Here is a 20,798-nt window from a genome sequence, read left to right on the forward strand (position 1 = left end):
ACACAATATTACATGGTGAAAGCAAATGTTACGTAGTAAATATGGAAACGACATTGTAGACGTTACTTTTGCGACTATAAACTACTATAGAAATTACGCATTTCGTTAGGGAACATTTTATATACATATGATTATTGCATATCTATATTTATTTGAGAAATATATGGTCTGGAAAAATATAGTACACGTTTCTGCAAAAATAAAAATTTAATATGGTATTTATAAAATGACACTGTCATGTTGCATATTCAAAACATTGTTTGTACATTTAATACTGGCTGTTATCTTAAATATTTAAATTACTTTCATTCACGAAGCACCGAGAAGCGCGTCTATGTAAGGGTTTTTATGAGATAGAACTTCATCTTTGTATGTTGAGATTTGTCTCTTCAACTCTTCATCAGATGAAGATACATCTAATCTTTTACATTTATTAACAAATTCCGTTATAAGCCCCTCAGCTTCCTATAATAAATTAATATCAATTTTCTAAATGACTATTTCGATAGTAATATCTAAAAACTAGTACTAAATAAATTTATTGGATTCTCATTAACGCTAAAAAGCTATGTAATAATGTTACCTTAATAATTTTTTGTCTCTTCTCTGGATTATCAGATCCTTCGAAAACAGAGCCTTTGTAATCTTCGAGTTGCGCTTGCTTGCACTTAGCGAACTAGAAAATAGATTATTCTTTGTAATTAAGATGCGCAAAAATTTATGCGCCAAATGTTTACCTCTATCACTTCCTGTGGGAAATTGACCATTTTAGCGACATGTATTCCAAAACTCTGATCGCAGACACCTGGTTTTACTTTGTACAATAAAGTTAACTTATTGTCATTAACAAGGGCTGTAACATGCTGGTTTTTAACTGCAGATATTTCCTCTTCCAATTTTGTAATTTCATGAAAATGTGTCGCGAAAAGACTGTAGCTTTTAACATCTCTTGCCAAGTATCTACAAAACAACTAAATTACACATCTCGATTAAGAGGGAAGGGTATTAATACAAAGTTCAAAACTTACTCAGCAATTGACCATGCTATACCACAACCTTCATAAGTTGATGTACCTCTTCCTAACTCATCAATCAGTACAAGAGAATTACACGTAGCTGTCTATCAACAAATTTAAATAAGATCATTTTTTACATAAAACAAAATGTTAGTTATTTGGACATACCTTCAGTATGGCAGCAGTTTCTATCATTTCCATCATGAACGTGGAAAGTCCTTTTAATTGTGAGTCGTCAGCACCTACTCGGGCTAATATACAATCCAATAATGATATCTTTGCTTGGTCACAGGGAACAAAACTTCCAATATGAGCCATTAGTGCAGCGACACCAACAGATCTTATATATGTGCTTTTACCTCCCATGTTTGGACCCGTTATAATACAAAAATGATATTCTCCTGCAATGATAAAAAATGGAATTCCTCTTGATCTTGACTATCACGGGACGTCAATGGTAGATAATAGAGGTATGCGAGAACCTGAAAATGTCGGGTTGTGGTCCGTTCGAGAATTTTATTCGGGATCGGGACAGGTTAGTCGAGTATATTAGGGTTTTTGAATATATCGAGATTCTTGAATATTCTCGTGATATATTCGAGAACTCGACTCGTCTCGATTAGGGCTGTTACTTCTCCGAAGCTTCGACTCTTCGGAAGAGTGATGGGAACTTCGAAGTATACGAAGTTTCGAAGTATTGAAGATTCGAAGTCTTTGAAGTATCCGAAGTTTCGAATTTCAAAGCTTCGATTTCCCAAACTTCGAAGGCGATGAGTAGACTGCGGATTTTATGCATTTATGACGAAAATGGACACGTACAATTAAGCATAAACGAATTAAGAAAATTCAAGGTTATCAGTGTGTTAATTTCAGCTTAATAGTATAATTGAAAGAAGAATACAATTATTTATTTGGCTCCTGTGTCCTGCAGTCAATGCAAACATTTTTTATTTTGCATAAAGATCCGCAGTGTAGTGATGAGAATCGAAGTTTCAAAAACTTCGACCTTCGAAGGAAAGTAACAGCCCTAGTCTCGACCCGTTCTGACCATTGGGTTCCCGCACACCTGTGGTAGAAGAAAAATACTACCTCTTTTAAAATTGACATCATTAGCTATATAGTCCACTCCTTCCTGAATTTCTAAACAAGGATGTCGAACTTGAACAAGACTCAATTCACCTGTTTCGCTAGGCAGCATATCGGGACGAACATAAGGTTTATTTGCACTCACAGCAGCAGAAGCAAAAGCAGTGAGTACATCGAGAGAAGCTAATGCAATGCCAATAGCTTTTACGGGTCCAGTGTATCCGGCTAATAACAACAATGACTCAATTTAAGTTATGATCGATTATTTGTTTACAATGGGCGATGTAATAATACCTGCGATTTCAATTATCTCTGCCACGACCTTTTTTTGTTCTACTGTATATTTATCTCTAGCAGCAATGTAATCATCATTTAAATCACTGAGTCTACTGCTTCGGAATCGTACACCACTTTTGTTCGAGTCCAAAATAGTATACTGCTTTTTATTTCTTAATATTTTTTCTTCCTTTAGCGTGATACGAAAGTAATAGCCCAATTGTTGATTGGATTCTAGTTTTAACGTTTTGCCAGCATCCATTGAGAGTTCTGTAGCAACTTTGCCTAATTGTGCTTGAATTTTCTCCTCCATTTCATTCATAGTATCCTTTAGCTCTGGTAACACGATGATAAATTAATATAAATTTGTATAAGAGGTTAAATATAGTTTGTGTAAGTACCTTTTAATTCCTCATCAAATTCTGGTCGCACTAAGAAGTCTCCTTTCTCAGCAGTTTCCAAATCAATTGTTTGTTCAACCATCTGTTGGTACTTATCCATATCGTTAATAAGTTCTGATAGTGGATCGGAGAACATTGTTTTTAAAGCTACTACATTTACGCTAGATAATTGTTCTAGCAATCTTGGCAGCATCGAGACACTTGTGTAAATTCTGAAATAATAAAAACAATAAATTCTGAAACTTAAATGTACCGAACATTTTCCGGTTTTTGCACACCTCTATAAAAGATGTTTAAGAAGAATATAGGTATACGTACTTGTAACAATCTTGCAAATTTGCTTTTTTCCTGGACAATTTCTTTGAGAGTATTTGTAAATCCGGTATACGCCTTAAATGGTCGTCACTGAGTGCAGATCGTAAGTCATTATCATTTACCAATGCTTCTACAATGTCATGTCTTTCTTTAATGAGAGATAAATCTTTAAGGGGCTGCCTCACCCATTGTGCCAGCAGCCTATGGCCTTGTGGTGTCCTACATTTGTCCAAAAGCGCTAAAATACTTGACGGCGCATTACCACTTAATGCAGAAGGTGTGTCATTACGTGATTCGATGTTAAGCGCTTTCATAGCAGCCGCATCTAATTTCAAATAACGCGAATGTTCTATCTGGTCTATGCCAAATTGATTCAAATTCCCCTCATCCGATGTTAACTATTCGAAAAGCGTTGCATTAGATAGTAACTTAAGAAATTATTACCTATTTTTACAATTTAATAATATGATACTTACATCCAAGTATTTAATGAGAGCAGATGTAGCAGACATGGCGAGGCTTAAATTTACTTCGGACAAGGACTGTACATTTTGCTGTTGACCCTTCTTGAATTTGATTAAAGTATTTAAGTCTTGTATGATCGACTCACTGGAAAATTCATTTTTTTTTCTTAAGCTGACCATTACATTATTTCGTTCCATTACCTACAAAAATAAATATATTGTTAAAAACGTGGGGTCAAGAGTTTTATTCAGGATGGGGATGGGTCCTCGAAAATTTCGGAATTCTCGAGAATATTCGAAAACCCGACACATCCCAAAAATGCCCTTGAACCGAATGAAAGACATGGATATTCTACTACATTTCAGTTCAAAGGCATTTTTCATGCCCCTATTCAACTATACTCTTTCTACCAATTAGATTAGATTAGCTTCTCATGATCTAACTCGATGTATGTAGACGTAATATTTACTTGTTTCAGAGTTTGAAATTCGTAGCTGCCTTCGCCTTGAATTAATAAGCATTCTTTAGGGGCCAGTGTAACAACCAGAGATTCCAGATTAGAAAATGATTCATTGTCTTGAAATTCGCAAACAGAAAATAAAATTGCAGTGGTGTCTACACAGCTTAAACCAACCATCTGAAAATATTGTAATAATTAGCATACTTCTCAGAGATCACTCTTTCATCTGGAATAGTTTTCATCACGATTGCTCATTATGACTCACTCTGGACTTTCCATCCATTCCCAGTTTAACAGCTATTACACGCACTGTTTCTGCCACATCATTATTGCCAAACAGCACATCCTCGAACTGTGCTAAATTTCCAGGAGAGCCTTTATATTCTAATACCCAGTTTTGATTTTTGACTGATCCTTGATTGACATACACTTCTACTCTGTATTGTTTAACTAATAATAAATCACGTATGAAAGCCTCGAAGTGGTTTTTATTCAGAATAACTCCCTCGGTTTTGTATGGATCTGTATGAAGTATTTATCTTATCATATAGATTGAAACTAAACGTTGAGAGTAAATACATACCTGAACCTATCATTTTGCAAACGGATGTAGTTTTGAAAACTTCTTGAGCAGCAAAGAGAGCATCGCTTCCATGTAACGTGTAATAATCTGATCTATTAAAAAATCGTATGGTAGTATTGAGTTTCTGAAACAAATGATTGAAATTAATTTCAGCGCGGCATGTGAATAAATCATGCTATCAAGATCTGTGTGGCACGAAGTTGTTTTTCTGTCTAGCCTTGACCTATTTATGTAAGTTGCAAGGTCCATGTGTGTTTGACATGAGCATTCTGGTAACGTTAAACATTTTTTAATTTATTTCATGCGCAGTGTCCGCATAATAAGTCAATAGACGTTTCAATAATTGAAGTTTATCAATTACCAAATATAATCTTATAAGATTTTCTCTTAAATTTTTGATTTGTAGCTTTTATTATACTGATATTGTAAAAAATATTAGAAAAATACATGTGCATACTCGATACTATGAACACGAGAACTGTGATAATTGGTCCTAAGTCATAATTATTACATTTCATACTTCCAAGAAAGCGAAGAATCTTGTTTTATATCTGTAGGTCAATGTCTATCTCGGGGTCAAAGCATCATGCATTGATATTAATGTAATGAGCGACTACAAGGAAAATCTGTTATTCTGTGAGGAATAATTATTGACTTTGAATTAACAGCATACAGAGTTCATATTAATCGATTGACATTTTTAATTCGATTGATTGATCAATGCTTGCAATTAAAAAGAGTTGATCATAAAAAATCATGATTTAACAAGTTAATAAAATTAGCGAATTACCGAATATGAATATTAATAATTGGTCATTTATCGTTGATGGAAAGTATTGACCATTAAGTACTAAATAAAATGATTTTAATAAGATATGTGCTGACAACAGATTCTTATTATTCATTCTTATTCTGATAAAAGATCACAGTTCATATTCCAGGAAGGTCAGGAATATATGTATGTATGTATGTATATGTATGCTTCAAATAGGCCATGACGAAAACATCATGTGCTGAAATACTTTGTTCAGATACATAATTGCTTGAAGACTATTTGTTTGTCGATCACATTTAAATATGAATAAAATGTATTCTATTAAAAACCTATTTTTAAATCTTTAATAAAAATTGTATCAATGCTTGACCTTATTACTGTATCCTCGTGATAATCACCTTGAAATTCTACCTATTATGAAATAAGGATGTATTAAAACATTACAAGAAGGATGTTACACATTCAGAATGACTTCATTGATGACACACCATTTCAAATATGGAGAACTATTTATAAGTATTACCAGGAAGTTAAAGGAATTACACCTACATGTTCAAAGAATAGAAAAAAGCTTATCAAAGAATACAAAAGAGCTATACTGTTACAAATGCAAAATTGTTAATATAAAAATTATAAACGAAGTTTTTACGTCTTATTTTAGAAGATTCCAGAAAGTAAATTAAAATATACAATAAAAAAAATCTAATTTAACACTCATTAAGTTTAGAGAATGATAAACAAAATGATCGAGCATTGACAGAGACGGTTTTTGTCTTACAATTTGATTGTCTTAATGATTTCTACTAAATATAGTAGCGGACAAAAATTTAACAAACGTTTAAAGATGGTAGCTCATTGCAACGTCGACCGATTTCGACGAAATTTTCAGAATATGTTTAATTGACACAGATCTACAAAACGTATTTTTTAAATTTTCAATATAGGCCCACATAAAAAAGTTAAAAATTCAACTTTTTGTATTTTTTCAACAATTCCGGTCAATTGCAATTTTTGAAAAAATTTCTTTTCACATCCTTTAGTAAACTAATTGCTCTAGCTTCCCAAAAAAGTTCAAATCGTATAGTACAATATTAAAAAAGTTATCGTCTTCTTTAGAGCGGTCTTAAACTTTTGTCTGCTGCTGTATATCAATGAAAGTAACTTCAATGATTTAGGATTATTTAATCTGAAATTTCTAATAGAGTAAACGAAAACTAGAAGAAAGAGAAAAGCATCTTTCCCACGTGCACTTCCAAGAGATTACTGTGAATTATAGACGCCGATAAGAATGGATATGAAATTAACGCAGAGCACATATTATCACTGTGTAAGAATGAAAGAGAATGTTTTAAGAGATGAGGTGAAAAGAAGGGGAAGCCAACATAAATGGAATTGCTGCAACCTATGTGTAGTAGATATCAACATACACTGCCACTGTGAACATCTCAACTATCAAGTTGGTGGAATTTACGAACTTCGTCTTCTGACAGAAGGTAATCCTATATTTAATTAAAATTTTCATTAAAACCTGCAAACAAAATACAAGCTATCTTCTCATGGAGAACAATATTGCTTAAATTTTGTTAAAACAAATAATTGAAATGTTCATTTTACGTTGTAGAGACCGGACTAGTAATATGGTGATTCGAGGCATTGTTATTTTATCATTGCTAATAACACAAGCATTATGTGCACCGGCTGGATGTATAGAATCCTGCAGTTCTTATACTAATCAGTTTCATACTCAATTATCTGGCACTTCAAATCGTGGGGATATTCTACAAGATGCAGCTCAATTACAAGGGCTCGATTATTCCAGACCTGGAACTTGGACCGAACACAATGACTACAATATAAATAATGGAAAAGTACACGAAGAAAAAGGACAAATTGTCGATGGCCATAAGACTGTGAGATACTTTAAGAAAAATTATTCATCTTCTTTTGGTACAAGGTATCCAAGTGGCTCAGAAATATCAGAAGTTGAACAGTTAAGCAATAATTACAGACAGAGTGTTCATGCACCCAGCTCAGAAAATGTTTTCAATTCTCACAATCAGAGGACATACAATCAAGTAGGTAGTTTGGAATCGATTGGGCAGCGGCAAGACTATAACAGGATACAGAGTCAACAACATACACAATCAGCGATTACAAGAACCAACACGCAAAGCGAAAGGCTCGAAGACTTTGGAGAACATAGTGGAAACTCAGAAGTGATACAACAAAGTGCATCTGGTTTAAACACACAGGTTTCGCAACAGCCTTCTTACACTAACACGCAATCTGGAAATTGGAGCAAAGTCGATTCTTATAAAACTGATGGAGGACATGGACGAGTGTTCGAAGAGGAAGGTCAATACACGACAGGACCTAAGAAGGTTCGTTATTACAAAAGAAATTATACTTCTAGTTACAGTTCGTCTAACGGACTTCCTGTTCCTGATATTGCTAACATCGGGCTGAGTAATATACATAGCGATATAGAGAACATTCATAGAGAAATAGGAGTGGATCTTATACACAAAGATATAGAAAACATTCATAAACATTCTACTGTACAGGGTGTGACATCTAGTAACACTGCGCAAACAAATATTAATTCATACAGTGATTCGAATACCGATAGTCTTCACAGTATAACTAGCGATGCTTATAGACATAGACCAGATTATAGAAACAATTTATCTCCGATGCATCGTAATGAACAACAGCACACAAGCATCGCAAGTGAATATGCACCTCAACAAAATCCTTCTCAAAGCACTTACGGTGTAAGTAGTTATAGAACATATGGCAGACGTGAAGAGCATGTGAACACTCTTCCAACTTCACAATACATAAATCCTACATCAGGATATACCAATGTGCTTAGCACAGGAAATAATGGATATAATAGAAACATGTACAATGAAGAAAATCTACAACAACAGATAGACAGTTTGCATCAAGCGGAACATTTGGGTGAACATCAGTCGATGATTACTCAAAATCACATGGACATTGACAATTTAAGACAGAACACGTATAATCAGCATAATGTAGTAAAACCAGTTGCACCTAGCAGAGTTTTCCATAATAAACAATGGAGTTCTTCTAGTCACAGACAAGAGACGTCTCTTCCCGTCTATACATCAGGTATTTCACAAATCAGTGGACAGAATGCACAATACAACAGCCAATATAGGGAAAATAGTTTCAATTCTGCGCATCAAACAAAATCAGGAAAGTTAATGGTTGGAGCAGTGGACTTAAGCTCAGTAGGGAATAGTGATGACTGTACCCAAGGAACAGTTGAACACGGTCATGTCCACTCTGAATATAGAAAAATGTACAAACGAAGTACAAAAGATGATAAATTAAGTGATCAACAACAAACAGAAGACTTAACTCAACAAACTGGGGACTTCGATGACATCATACAACAGACATCAGGAAAGCTTCAATCTGGACAACAATCACAACAAAGTTATCAACCCTGGAAACCAGGCAGTGGTAGCCAAGAATCAGAAGATTTGACTCAACAAACTGGGGACTTCGATGACCTTACACAACAGACTTCTGGAAAGATTGAGTTTGGACCACAATCGCAGCAATCTCATCAGTCTTCAGGACCAGGAAGTGCTAATCAACATTCTGAAGATTTTACTCAACAAACTGGGGATTTCCATGACCTCACTCAACAGACTTCTGGAAAGATTGAGTTTGGACCACAATCGCAGCAATCTCATCAGCCTTTGGGACCAGGAAGTGCTAATCAACATTCTGAAGATTTTACTCAACAAACTGGGGATTTCCATGACCTCACTCAACAGACTTCTGGAAAGATTGAGTTTGGACCACAATCGCAGCAATCTCGTCAGTCTTGGGGACCAGGAAGTGCTAATCAACATACTGAAGGTACGACTCAACAAAATGCAAAACTTGAAGACCTTAGTCAACAGACTTCAGGAAAGATTCAGTTGGCTCCACATCAACCTTGGAGCCAACATTCAGAAGACTTAACTCAACAAACAGGTGATTTTGATGACCTGACGCAACAAACATCAGGAAAGCTTCAATTTGGACAGCAATCTTATCAACCTTGGGCGCCAGAAAGTGGCAGTCAACATCCCGAAGACATGTCTCAACAAACTGGCGATTTTGATGACCTGACACAACAGACATCAGGAAAGCTTCAATTTGGACAGCAACCTTACCAACCTTCGAGGCCAGCAAGTGGCAGTCAACATCCCGAAGACATGACTCAACAAACTGGCGATTTTGATGACCTAACACAACAAACAACAGGAAAGCTGCAACTGGGACAGCAATCTTATCAACCTTGGGGGCCAGGAAGTGCTAGTCAACATTCAGGAGACTTGACTCAACAAACTGGAGATTTTGATGACCTGACGCAACAAACATCAGGAAAGCTTCAATTTGGACAGCAAACAGAACAATCTTATCAACCATGGAGGCCAGCAAGTGACAGTTCACATTCCGATGATTTTACACAACAAACTGGCAGTTCTTATGACCCGATGGAACAAACATCAGGAAATCTTCAACTTGGACAGCAATCTGATCAATATTGGAGGCCAGCAAGTGACAGTCAACATCCCGAAGACATGAATCAACAAACTGGCGATTTTGATGACCTGACACAACAGACATCAGGAAATCTTCAATTTGGACAGCAATCTCATCAACCTTGGGGGCCAGGAAGTGCTAGTCAACATTCAGGAGACTTGTCTCAACAAACTGGAGATTTTGATGACCTGACGCAACAAACATCAGGAAAGCTTCAATTTGGACAGCAAACAGAACAATCTTATCAACCATGGAGGCCAGCAAGTGACAGTTCACATTCCGATGATTTTACACAACAAACTGGCAGTTCTTATGACCCGATGGAACAAACATCAGGAAATCTTCAACTTGGACAGCAATCTGATCAATATTGGAGGCCAGCAAGTGACAGTCAACATCCCGAAGACATGAATCAACAAACTGGCGATTTTGATGACCTGACACAACAGACATCAGGAAATCTTCAATTTGGACAGCAATCTCATCAACCTTGGGGGCCAGGAAGTGCTAGTCAACATTCAGGAGACTTGTCTCAACAAACTGGAGATTTTGATGACCTGACGCAACAAACATCAGGAAAGCTGCAATTGGAACAGCAATCTTATCAACCATGGAGGCCAGCAAGTGGCAGTCAACATTCTGAAGACTTCACACAACAAACTGGAGATTTTGATGACCTGACACAACAGACATCAGGAAATCTTCAGTTTGGACAGCAATCTCATCAACCTTGGGGGCCAGGAAGTGCTAGTCAACATTCAGGAGACTTGTCTCAACAAACTGGAGATTTTGATGACCTGACGCAACAAACATCAGGAAAGCTGCAATTGGGACAGCAATCTTATCAACCTTGGGAGCCGGAAAGGTCTAGCCAACATTCTGAAGACGTGACTCAACAAAATGGGCATGTTTTGCCAGTGTCAGATATTAACGATAACATCCCTGTGGATCAAGCATCTCATGGGCTGCTTCCTAAACCTGCTGGCAAGCCAAGGCCCAGGCCTAGGTATTCAAGAGTTGGGTCTGTAGTTGGTTTATCTCCTGGAAGTAACAGTGTCCAGGGTTCTAATAATATACAACCTTCTCATGCCGCTAATGAAGATAAACTTTTGATAGAAGTTCTTAACCATTCATCTGACAAATCTGCAGATAGGGTTTCCGAGTTACCTCCAGTAGTTGTTCCAGGAACTGAAGCAGACGGTACCAGAAGTCAAGATCTTAGAGGAGATCAGGGTGTTGGATCATCTACAAATAATGTTAAGCCTTCAACTCAAAAAACTGAAGGTAATGTATTTAGTATTGATGGAAGCATGGATCAGGGAAATTGGTTACACAAATCTAATGATGCGACTGTAGGTTTGCAGTGGCATTACACCTATCATCCCAGTGATCAAAGGCCATTGGTGCAACAGGCAGATAAAAAAGATAGAGGAGGAATGCAGCAACAATCAACTATACCAGACTTTAATGATTCTCAGGACAATCTGGACCAACAGCAAGCACAAAACAAATATATATTTGAAGATTTGAACCAACAATCATCGAATCCTGGAAAAACAGAGTTAGGACTACATCAGCAATCCCAAAATGGTCAAGAGAAAGATCAATTAGAAATTAGCCAGCAGACATTAGGTAAAACAGAAGATAATCCTCAGCATCGTTTGGAACCAAGAATATTGGAAGCTTATGGAGGTGGACCTTATGATGCATTGCACAATGAAAATATATACGTTGGAGTAACAGTAAATCCTAGCGCTACACTAGCACCGATTAATACAGCTGATTCTTGGGATATTCGGGAAAAACCAGCAGAAACCAATGTGCCAGCTTATGAAGCAACACCCCCACCATTGCCTGTAGAACCTTTGTCACCCGATACAAATGAACCAACACCTGCACCATCATTTTGGTCACGACTTGGAAACAAATTTACAAATACTTTTGACAAGGCTAAAGAAAAAGCTAGGAACATCTTTGGTTAAATAGATTGTAAATACATATTGTCCATTGACATATATTTTAAGCTAAATATTAAATCTATTCGCTGTACATGTTTAGAAATATTATTTAATATACTGTTGTTGTGTGATTAATTCAAGAAGACATAGTATTATAGAACACTATTATGTTAAAATTACCATGCACTCCATTGTTATTTATATAAATAACTTTTTTATTTCCCTTTCCTGTCTTCGAAATATATACATATAATAAATTATAACTGAATAAGTTTTTACTTACGTCAGGTAAATTTTTAAAAAATCTAACGAAGCCTTGTTGAGTAGGAGGATCTAAAACATTATATGGTTTACGAGTAATGTTGACTTAAAAAATTGCTTACAAAATTTTCAATTAATGTTACTAACCCATTTGAAATTGTTGATTTGGTAGAACCGCCATGACTTTATATAAATAGATCAATTCTCAAATTAAATTACGCCTGAGATCACCTGAGATACACAAAAATCACAGACTAACGAACACTATTCTAAGAAATCAGTCTATGTAAGGAGTGCTAAGGAGTAAAAAACAGTAAGAAGAGGGTTCTTTATTACTCATCACAAGAACACGTTCAATGTGTTCCCGCAAAAAGTAATTCCACCATAGAATTATAAGGTAACAGATTAGCAATGCAATTTTTCCCATGAGCTCTTTCATTTGATTGGTCAATCTAAAGAAATAAATGGTTGTGGTTTTACAATTGCGTTTCGTTTCTATAAATTTCCAATTCACGACCTATCTGAATTCTAATGTAAGGGAGCTTTCCAAGTTGATTACAGAGAGGAAATGAGCAAATATATCATATATCTTTCCACAAGTAAGTGTTTTATGACGGAATGTCCAGAGAAAATCGATTCCTGCCAAGGATAGTAGACATGTTTGTCCATGAACTAAGTAATGAATGATGTTTACTTTTTCGTCTTCGTTGCGTTGCTCCGATTCATTGTGGGACTTGACATGCAAAGATACAGTCTCTCTGTTCGAATGTCTGAAACTAATATAATATAGAAAAAGGAAGCCTGACTTTTTTTTATCCTATATAGTTTTTTTTTCCTCCTCCGGAAAAGAAAAAACTCCCCTTGCCCCCTTGCCCATAATGCTAGCTCACGCTCCATCCCTATATTCCTATATCCATGCATTATACCGGTAGCACAAAAACCACGAACGCGTGCCCTCTTATAATAGTCAACTTTTCTCTGATCGTACTCTTCGTTTAAAAATTCTGAAACTGTGTTAAATATTTATAGATAGTTCTAATTTGAATACTGTGTCAATTCTTTAAAGAGTACAGCTAAGTACATTTATCATTCAACAAAACGATCTATTTGTGATGTTCACTTCATTATTTAGCTTTATGTTCACAATACAAAGTGTATATATTGTTCAACGTGAAAAATACTCATCTTGCTTATTAATTAAAATCTGTAATACTGAATATTTCTGTGTACATAGAATGAATAATGCAGCACTGTGCATCATTAACGGACAAATGTAAACAAATAAAATCGATATCTATATATGTATATCGAACCACTTATGGCGCCCATTTCGAATAATTCAAATTCCCGTCGATAAGTGTAACAATAAAGAATCGTGTTCTTGCCAGGTATGTAACATTCTGTAAAAATCTTTAGCATTTATTCAATATTTTAGACATATTATTTATTGTGAAAAATAATTTTCTAAAATCATACAGTTAATTTAGAACATCGAATTAAAATAATCATTGAATATATAAAACGAAGATATTAAAACAGTGATGAATTAAAACGTAATAAAAAACAGTAAAAATATTGAAACAGTTTTCATATTTTATTTCAGAGATTAAGAATGCAATTTTCGACAACTTTGGTACTGTTATCATCGCGATAAGCCATTGCTTGATCTTCGATTATAGATATAGCACGAAAGATTGTACTTTTCAGCTTACTGTTCAGCAGTCATGATAAGCATCAATCAGAGTGCATTTACGTTCTACCACTTGAACTCATTGTGTGTTAACTACATTTATTACCTACACGATTCGACACTATACTCCTCGAACTTTATTCAGCGATCGTCTCGCATACTTCAACACCGTGTTAACTGTTTGGGTTTCTTTCGGGTTAATGGCATTTGCTTTTTAGAATTTTCGAAAGTTTATTAACGTACAAGTACAGTATAGTTTTCGTATGTAAACAGTATTGTATTGCGGAGCTAGTTCTGCCAACCCGTCGCAGTGTTTATGTTCTGGTGCGAAGAATTTTATCAGGTAAGAGACAATAAAAGTAATTACAAGTCCATTTTCAAACATACAAATAACATTTTAAACGGAAAATATAAATTTTAAATGTGTAACAGAAAGGGGGAAGGGGAACTGTGATTTGATTTTGGTCGATATTTTAATGAACCGGAAGTGACTGTATATGAACGCTCTTTCGAAAAACTTATATTAATTTACTGAATCAGAACAATATTTATACATTCTGTTGTTCGGGTACTAATATCGGTTCTCGGGTACTAAGAGGGTTATTGTTTACCAACGATATTATATTTAAAGAAAAATAAACCGGAAGTTGTCGTACATCACTCTTTTCCGCAAATTTAAACTGTATTTTCTCATTTACTGTAATTTCATTTGTAATAATTTTTATTGTGTCTGGAATCTCGAAAATAATTCAGATCTTGCATCATCCGAACGAACCGAAGCAAAGAATTCCTGCCAATAATTTGAACTATTTCCAGAACAAAACTATCAAAATGGAAGTGAAGGAGGATGTTCTGAAACCAGGCCAGCGGATACGACCTCCAGGAAGCGAACATATAGTCTCAGTCCTGCTGGAGAAGCTCTACGGTCTGAAGGTGACGAAGATAACCGAGCTGAACGCCTACGATGATAGGAATTTCTACATAATTTGCGAGAATCTTCATAAAAATCCTCACATAGACAGCGTCAGCGAGGATGGCTACGTACTGAAGATCGTAAACTCGCTAGACTCGAGAAAGAGCCACGTGGTAGACGCCCAAAACGAAATGTTGATCTTTTTGAACGAACGACACATTACTTGTCCTCTACCAGTAAAAAATGTTAACGGAGAGTATTACTCTTTTGAAACGTTATCTGCGCAAAACTCCGAGGAGAGCTACGCAGTCAGACTGCTCGTTTATCGTCCAGGTGCATTGTTGCATCGCGTTCCAATTACTAGCGACCTGCTTCGAAACGTGGGTCGTTTTACAGGGAAATTGGATAACATACTTAAGGGGTTTTCTCACTCCGCTTACGACGACCATACGACCTTGTGGATGCTGACCTCGGTGCCGAAGTTGCGGCAGTTCACCCACGCTGTGAACGACGCTTTTCGAAGGGACCTGGTGCACCAGGTGATCGAGGCATTCGAGAAAGACGTCTTAAGAGTGATTTCTGAACTCGAGCAAGGGGTCATTCACGGTGACTTGAATGAGCAGAACATCGTGATGAGTCCGAACGGCATGGACATCACTGCAGTGATTGATTTTGGGGACTCACATAGAACTTGCTTGATCTTCGAGCTGGCTATTGCGCTCTGTTATATGATGTTGCAAGCTGGGGATATGGAGATGGGAAAGTATGTTATCGACGGCTACCAAGACTTCCGGAAGCTGACCGAGCTAGAGAAAAAGATTCTAAAGGTCACTGTTTGCGCTAGGATGTGCCAGAGTCTGGTTATGGGAGCTTATTCCTATTTACATGATCCGCAGAATGATTATCTGTTGATCACACAAAAATCTGGTTGGGCTTTGCTGAAGAATCTATGGCCGGTTAGTCAGGAGGAGGTGCTTCGAAAATGGGGCCTGGCTAATTGATACATTATCATGTTTTATACTGTTAGTACTATTTAGATTAGAGCACTCAACATTGTCAATTAGACTGTTCAACGAATTTCAATTTTTACGTCTCGATTATCAACAGGTGGTTCCTGTAGACTATGATCCGATGAATATGAATTAAAAAATCATTTGATTGACAGTGATAGGTTAGTCTTAAGAATTTTTTCCGTTCGAAGCGTAAAAGCAAGAAAAATTTCTGTATTAAACACTTGAATATGCTTAAAGAAAGCGAAGTGCCTTTACTCCATCAATTTTATCGAACATTTTTTAATTTGTTATGGAAATTAAATTGTTTTGGATGCTGAAAAAATTCTTAAGCATTTCGGTCACAGGAACCTCGGACATTGTCGGCGCAATTTTACTACGATTGTCAATTAATCGAGAGCAATAAACACAGATCCCATTGATTAATTAAAGTACTGTGCAGTGATATATCCTCTGGTTTTATTCGTATTTAGGCAGTTACATATTTACATAGATATAATGAACAATAATGCTCTTCGTATAATAGTGTGGAGTCACTTTACATAACTAGGTTCGTGGTATATACAAAAATGCAGGTATCGGAAATCATTTCGCGGGGGAACGCGTGTGTTGCTGGCAGACGACACGAAAGAAACACTTTTTTCGCGACCCAGCTGGATCGAATAACAATTATATTTTTTCATTACCCGACTAAAAACTTCCGTCGAAAGGTAGATCGATAATGTACAGAATTTGCTTGTGGATATATTGTTAGGACAATATATTTCGATCCTGTATTAATTACACACATACCTGCGCTTTAAGGGTGTCGAAGTTTTTTTTCCATTATTTTCTTTTACTTTTGTTTCTTATCCGCGTGCGTTTTCATCTTATAGTTTTACGTAGCTTGTAATATATATATTTTTTGTTCTTTTATCTCGATTTCAATAATATACTAATTTATTTATATCTCATTTCATTTATATCAGCTCGTTTTGGCAAACTGTCTAGCTGTGTTGAGGCAAATTCGTTGATAGCGAAAATCTGTTCACAATATCGTGGAATCGAGGGTAAAAATAACCGAGACGTTATCAACGAGAGAAACGATAGCACGTATAGTGTATATATCTTCATCAAATATTCTTATCGATCGCCAAAGAAACGTTTATCAAGAATCAGATCCCCGTAGAAAGAAACGCGACTGCACTGGACAGTCGATTCGATAATTATTTAAAAGCTTTCCCTCCTCTCAGAGTTCAATGACCTCGATGTATGCTGTCAAGGTCGTTACTCCGATCGACTTTTTCCTAATACATGTTACGACCGCTCGAGTTTCGAGACACACAAGAAAGTATGTTCAGCACCATTTACATTTAATAACATATATATATATATATATATATATATTACTATGTTTATGATACACAATCGGTGTACAAAGTATTCGTACACCTTTTGAAACTAATAACTCTTTTATATTTGTATCAAACGACCTGATTTTTTATAATTAATTAGAAGCATTGGTTTACGAAATGATATGCAAAAAAGATTTCCCAAAAATTATAATTTACAAGGTTATATGCAAAAATAAAAAAGGCATTTTTTTCAACTTTTTTATTTGCGCGCTTAATGAGAATTTAATATATATGTTTTGTAGATCTATGCTGGTTGTACACATGCTGAAAATTTCATCGGAATCGGTTGACGCAGGAAAAAACGATACGCATCGAAAGATGTACGATTCTGTGGATTTTAAGCAGAAGTTGATCAAAAGTCATGTAAAACTACGATTTCCACCATTTCTAACCGCTTGTAGCTCGTGTTTATGTTAATCGATTTCGATAAAATTCTCAGCATGTGTATAACTAACATAGATCTACAAAACATATATTTTACATTTTCATTGAGAGCCCAAATAAAAAAGTTTTAAAAAATCCCATTTTTATTTTTGCATGTAACCTTGTAAATCATAATTTTTGGAAAATCTTTTTTGCATATCATTTCGTAAACCAATGCTTCTAATTGATTATAAAAAATCAGGTCGTTTGGTACAATTATAAAAAAGTTATTCCGTTTTAAAGAGTGTACGAATAGTTTGTACACCCACTGTATCTACTGTAAGATACAGATTGTTATATTAGTTACATATTAAGTAGAAGCAGAATATGATCATAATTTTTTATCAGAATGTCAACGATAAGTGTAGGCTCAACAAAATATTTTTGTGAATTGTTGAGAATTAATACTGACCGGTGATAATATGTATAACAAAAAGGTGTTCAGAATGACGACCTTGACAATTTAGCTGAAGTTCATTGGAATCGGCGAGGAAGGCAAGCCTTTAAACGATCACTGTCGATTTTTAATCAGAGGCACGCAAACCCTTTTCAGCGGTACTCGATTAACAATGGAACGTCATGTTAACGAATTTTCGCCAGAGGTTATTAACAAAATAGTATATTACAGTACCTATATATTTTATTGCTTAGACTCTATCGGCTTACACGCGCCCGACGAGGCGCTTGTAGACGCGTAATAATTCACTTTTTTTTCCCATAACTTATATCGTTAGCAACTTCGATAACATTTATCGCTTTCTTCTTTCTCCGTTTTGTTCAACTCAACGTCCGTCGTTCGGCTGATTCGAATTTCTATGGATCGTTGAAACTCAGAGGTAACGTCGCAATAAATACAGATTACATATAGATCGTAATAAGTAAATTACTTTATACTTCGAGGAAACGTAACAAAGTAACAAACCTGCACGGTACACGCGGAATGTGCGAAGACTCTTTTTGGGAGAGGGAACGGAAAAATGGCTCTTGGTATCAGAGATGGGCACAATTTTGCTCGAGTGTTTCGTCCCGATGGCATTTAACTTGCATACCGATAATTCCAGTATCGTTAGGTCGTCCTGGAAATTCGTGTCAATTTTCTCAAATACGTAGATCGACATTATTAACCCTCGAGCGCACTATATGCACTTGAACTGTTAATTAAGGAGTCGTACGGTATTGACCGAACCTAGTTCTCGGATGAGCAAATTAATATTACTGTTTCATGTAACCACGTATTTCTCCTGCAGCATTAACTAAATTTTCCCTAGTAAATTCTATGAAACGTTTTATTTATAAACGTTCTCGTTGAAATCTTGTTTTAGGAGAAAGATGACTCAAGAAGTCGGGAGAAAGTCACGAAGTGCATCATGAGCGAAGGATTATATTACAAAAATATACTGAGCATATAGAGAACTGACGGTTTCGATTATGTTTTTAGATGTCACTTCACAAAAGCACGGAAGAAAATTCGCTTTGACATGATAAAATAATAATGGTGTTGCTACAAGGTGCAAACGTTTCAAAATGGCTGTGACACGTATCGATCGGACGACCCAACGAGTGTTTCAATGAAAGCATCTTACGATAATTCGACGACTAACAGTATAACAGGTATTCTCAGCTTCGAAAGGTGATTCGAAACGTTTCGCTGAGAACGTTGCCTATCTCTGCCGACACTCGGTAATGCCCGATGAGAGCGTTGAACCCCGACAAGTTCGCGGCTGAAGCGGTCTCAGTCTTCGATTAAAAATGATTCCAGCACACGTTCCCGGAACCGAACCGAGCGATCGAAGACGATCGGTGCGTTGTCGAAGAGAGTACATGTAAAAAAATAAAGCCTCAAAGAATGGAATTTTTTCGTTTGTGCTGACCGTTTACCGCGACATATGTGTTCAGAGAAACTGCAGGGCAAACGTCGGTAACATGGAACTGTTTCAAGAGCTTGCCAAAATTAGAGGAATTTATTTTCTCGAGGTGACGAACGAAGTGGTACACATCGGCGCTCTTGAAATTATCGTCGGTACAATATTTATTATAACACGTTGACTGTCACGGTGGTCACCGGTGACCGGTACTATTCATTTGAAACGATTGTCATAAAATTAGTGGCACTGAATTTATTTGTTCTGAAATCAACTAAATTATAATGTAAAGTGCATTTCATTACCGATAAATGGGAATACCTCCGACTTGTGTGAAATACACAAAATTCGTATCAACGTGTTTGTAATTTGATTCACTTACCAGAAAGTTTGCATTTTGAATCTACAGTTCATAATGTTCCATATTACCCAGATTTACCCTATTCGTGTATGTGTGTATGTTCCGTTCGCCCCAGCACCCCGTCAATAGTCTCGTCTCTAACACTTGAATAGCCTTCAGAAGCTCGTCTTTTCACCGTACAATTACATTCTCTACTATATCCGTTCTCATCGAACTTCAACAATATAATCTCTCATCTTTGTATTTCTCTCTCTTTCTCTTATTTTTTTGGACGAATGCCAGAACTCCCTCTGGTCCCTCCCCCGCCTCGAGGGGCGGCGTGAGCGTGCGCAATTAGGATCGGTGCCAGATTAACGCGTTACACACGTTCGGGAAATTATAGCTTCAATTAGCACACAATTAGGAGTCGGATTCTTATTGGGACCCCGGAAAAGAATCCGGTGCTCGGGTTCCGAGTGCGAGGGGGTTTGCTGGGCGTTTTCTTCGGGGGCCAGGGGAGGGTGAGAGGGGGAACAATTAGTAGTAGCGGGAGTAATTTGGTCGAACCCTCGAATAACTCTCGCGTATCGTAAAAGTGTCCGACGAACGTGTTCGAAGATTGTAAGCAGCCCCGCGGCTGGTTCGACTCGGTAATCCCTCGAGCCGTGTTCCTTCGAACACCAATCCTCGTACTCGTTTAATCATGCTCCCCGTGCACGCCTCACACCGCAGTTAATTTCGACCTAATCTTATTCTTTTTTTCGTATTACAACAATTTCCTAGCGACTCTTCTCGGGCTTGTCCGGCTCCGAGCTCTTCTCCAGGTGACACGTTTGACAGCACTGGTTCTGGTAAAGCCGCACGCTGCACATGTTCATCGACTTCACTCTGCTGCAGAGCCGCGAGTGGTCCTTGCAGTCATCTGTAAAGGTTTCACATTCGTTTTTGACCTAGTCGATTCAGCCTTTGCAAAAGAGTAGCTTTAGAATAGAGGAAAA

General features: G+C 36.6%; 3 protein-coding genes across 10 annotated transcripts in view; 1 reads left to right on the top strand and 2 right to left on the bottom strand.

Annotated features, from left to right (window-relative positions):
* Nucleotides 1-136: 136 nt before the first annotated feature.
* Spel1 (DNA mismatch repair protein spel1) lies at nucleotides 137-12,456 on the bottom strand. Its single transcript, XM_076423271.1, has 15 exons — nucleotides 12,316-12,456; nucleotides 12,191-12,240; nucleotides 4,603-4,726; nucleotides 4,285-4,541; nucleotides 4,029-4,196; nucleotides 3,571-3,759; nucleotides 3,098-3,492; nucleotides 2,780-2,991; nucleotides 2,397-2,714; nucleotides 2,106-2,327; nucleotides 1,185-1,417; nucleotides 1,029-1,120; nucleotides 738-960; nucleotides 584-676; nucleotides 137-465 (listed from the first exon to the last, which is right to left on the bottom strand). Exons 1-15 carry the CDS (start codon nucleotides 12,347-12,349, stop codon nucleotides 310-312), a joined length of 2,766 nt encoding a protein of 921 aa, XP_076279386.1. The 5' UTR covers nucleotides 12,350-12,456; the 3' UTR covers nucleotides 137-309.
* Nucleotides 6,711-15,772, top strand: LOC143208664 (hydroxylysine kinase-like). 5 transcript variants are annotated; one of them, XM_076423263.1, is made up of 4 exons: nucleotides 6,711-6,870; nucleotides 6,999-12,767; nucleotides 13,403-13,556; nucleotides 13,772-14,201. In XM_076423263.1, the coding sequence occupies exon 2, from the start codon at nucleotides 7,015-7,017 to the stop codon at nucleotides 11,929-11,931; it is 4,917 nt and encodes a 1,638-aa protein (XP_076279378.1). In that variant the 5' UTR covers nucleotides 6,711-6,870; nucleotides 6,999-7,014; the 3' UTR covers nucleotides 11,932-12,767; nucleotides 13,403-13,556; nucleotides 13,772-14,201. The 5 variants fall into 5 exon arrangements, with proteins under 5 accessions (XP_076279378.1, XP_076279379.1, XP_076279377.1 ...); XM_076423264.1 differs by having other exon boundaries at nucleotides 6,999-11,233; nucleotides 11,306-13,556; XM_076423262.1 differs by having other exon boundaries at nucleotides 6,999-13,556.
* Nolo (ADAMTS-like no long nerve cord) overlaps nucleotides 14,672-20,798 on the bottom strand; it is a 295,981-nt gene continuing 289,854 nt past the window's right edge. For all 4 annotated transcript variants that reach the window (XM_076423268.1, XM_076423270.1, XM_076423269.1 and 1 more), the window contains one exon: nucleotides 14,672-20,722. In XM_076423268.1, coding sequence (XP_076279383.1) covers nucleotides 20,580-20,722 — 143 coding nt within the window. In that variant the 3' untranslated portion in view covers nucleotides 14,672-20,579. The remainder of the gene's footprint in view (nucleotides 20,723-20,798) is intronic.

The sequence above is a fragment of the Lasioglossum baleicum genome, chromosome 5 (assembly GCF_051020765.1).
Source record: "Lasioglossum baleicum chromosome 5, iyLasBale1, whole genome shotgun sequence".
Classification (NCBI taxonomy): Eukaryota; Metazoa; Arthropoda; class Insecta; order Hymenoptera; family Halictidae; genus Lasioglossum; species Lasioglossum baleicum.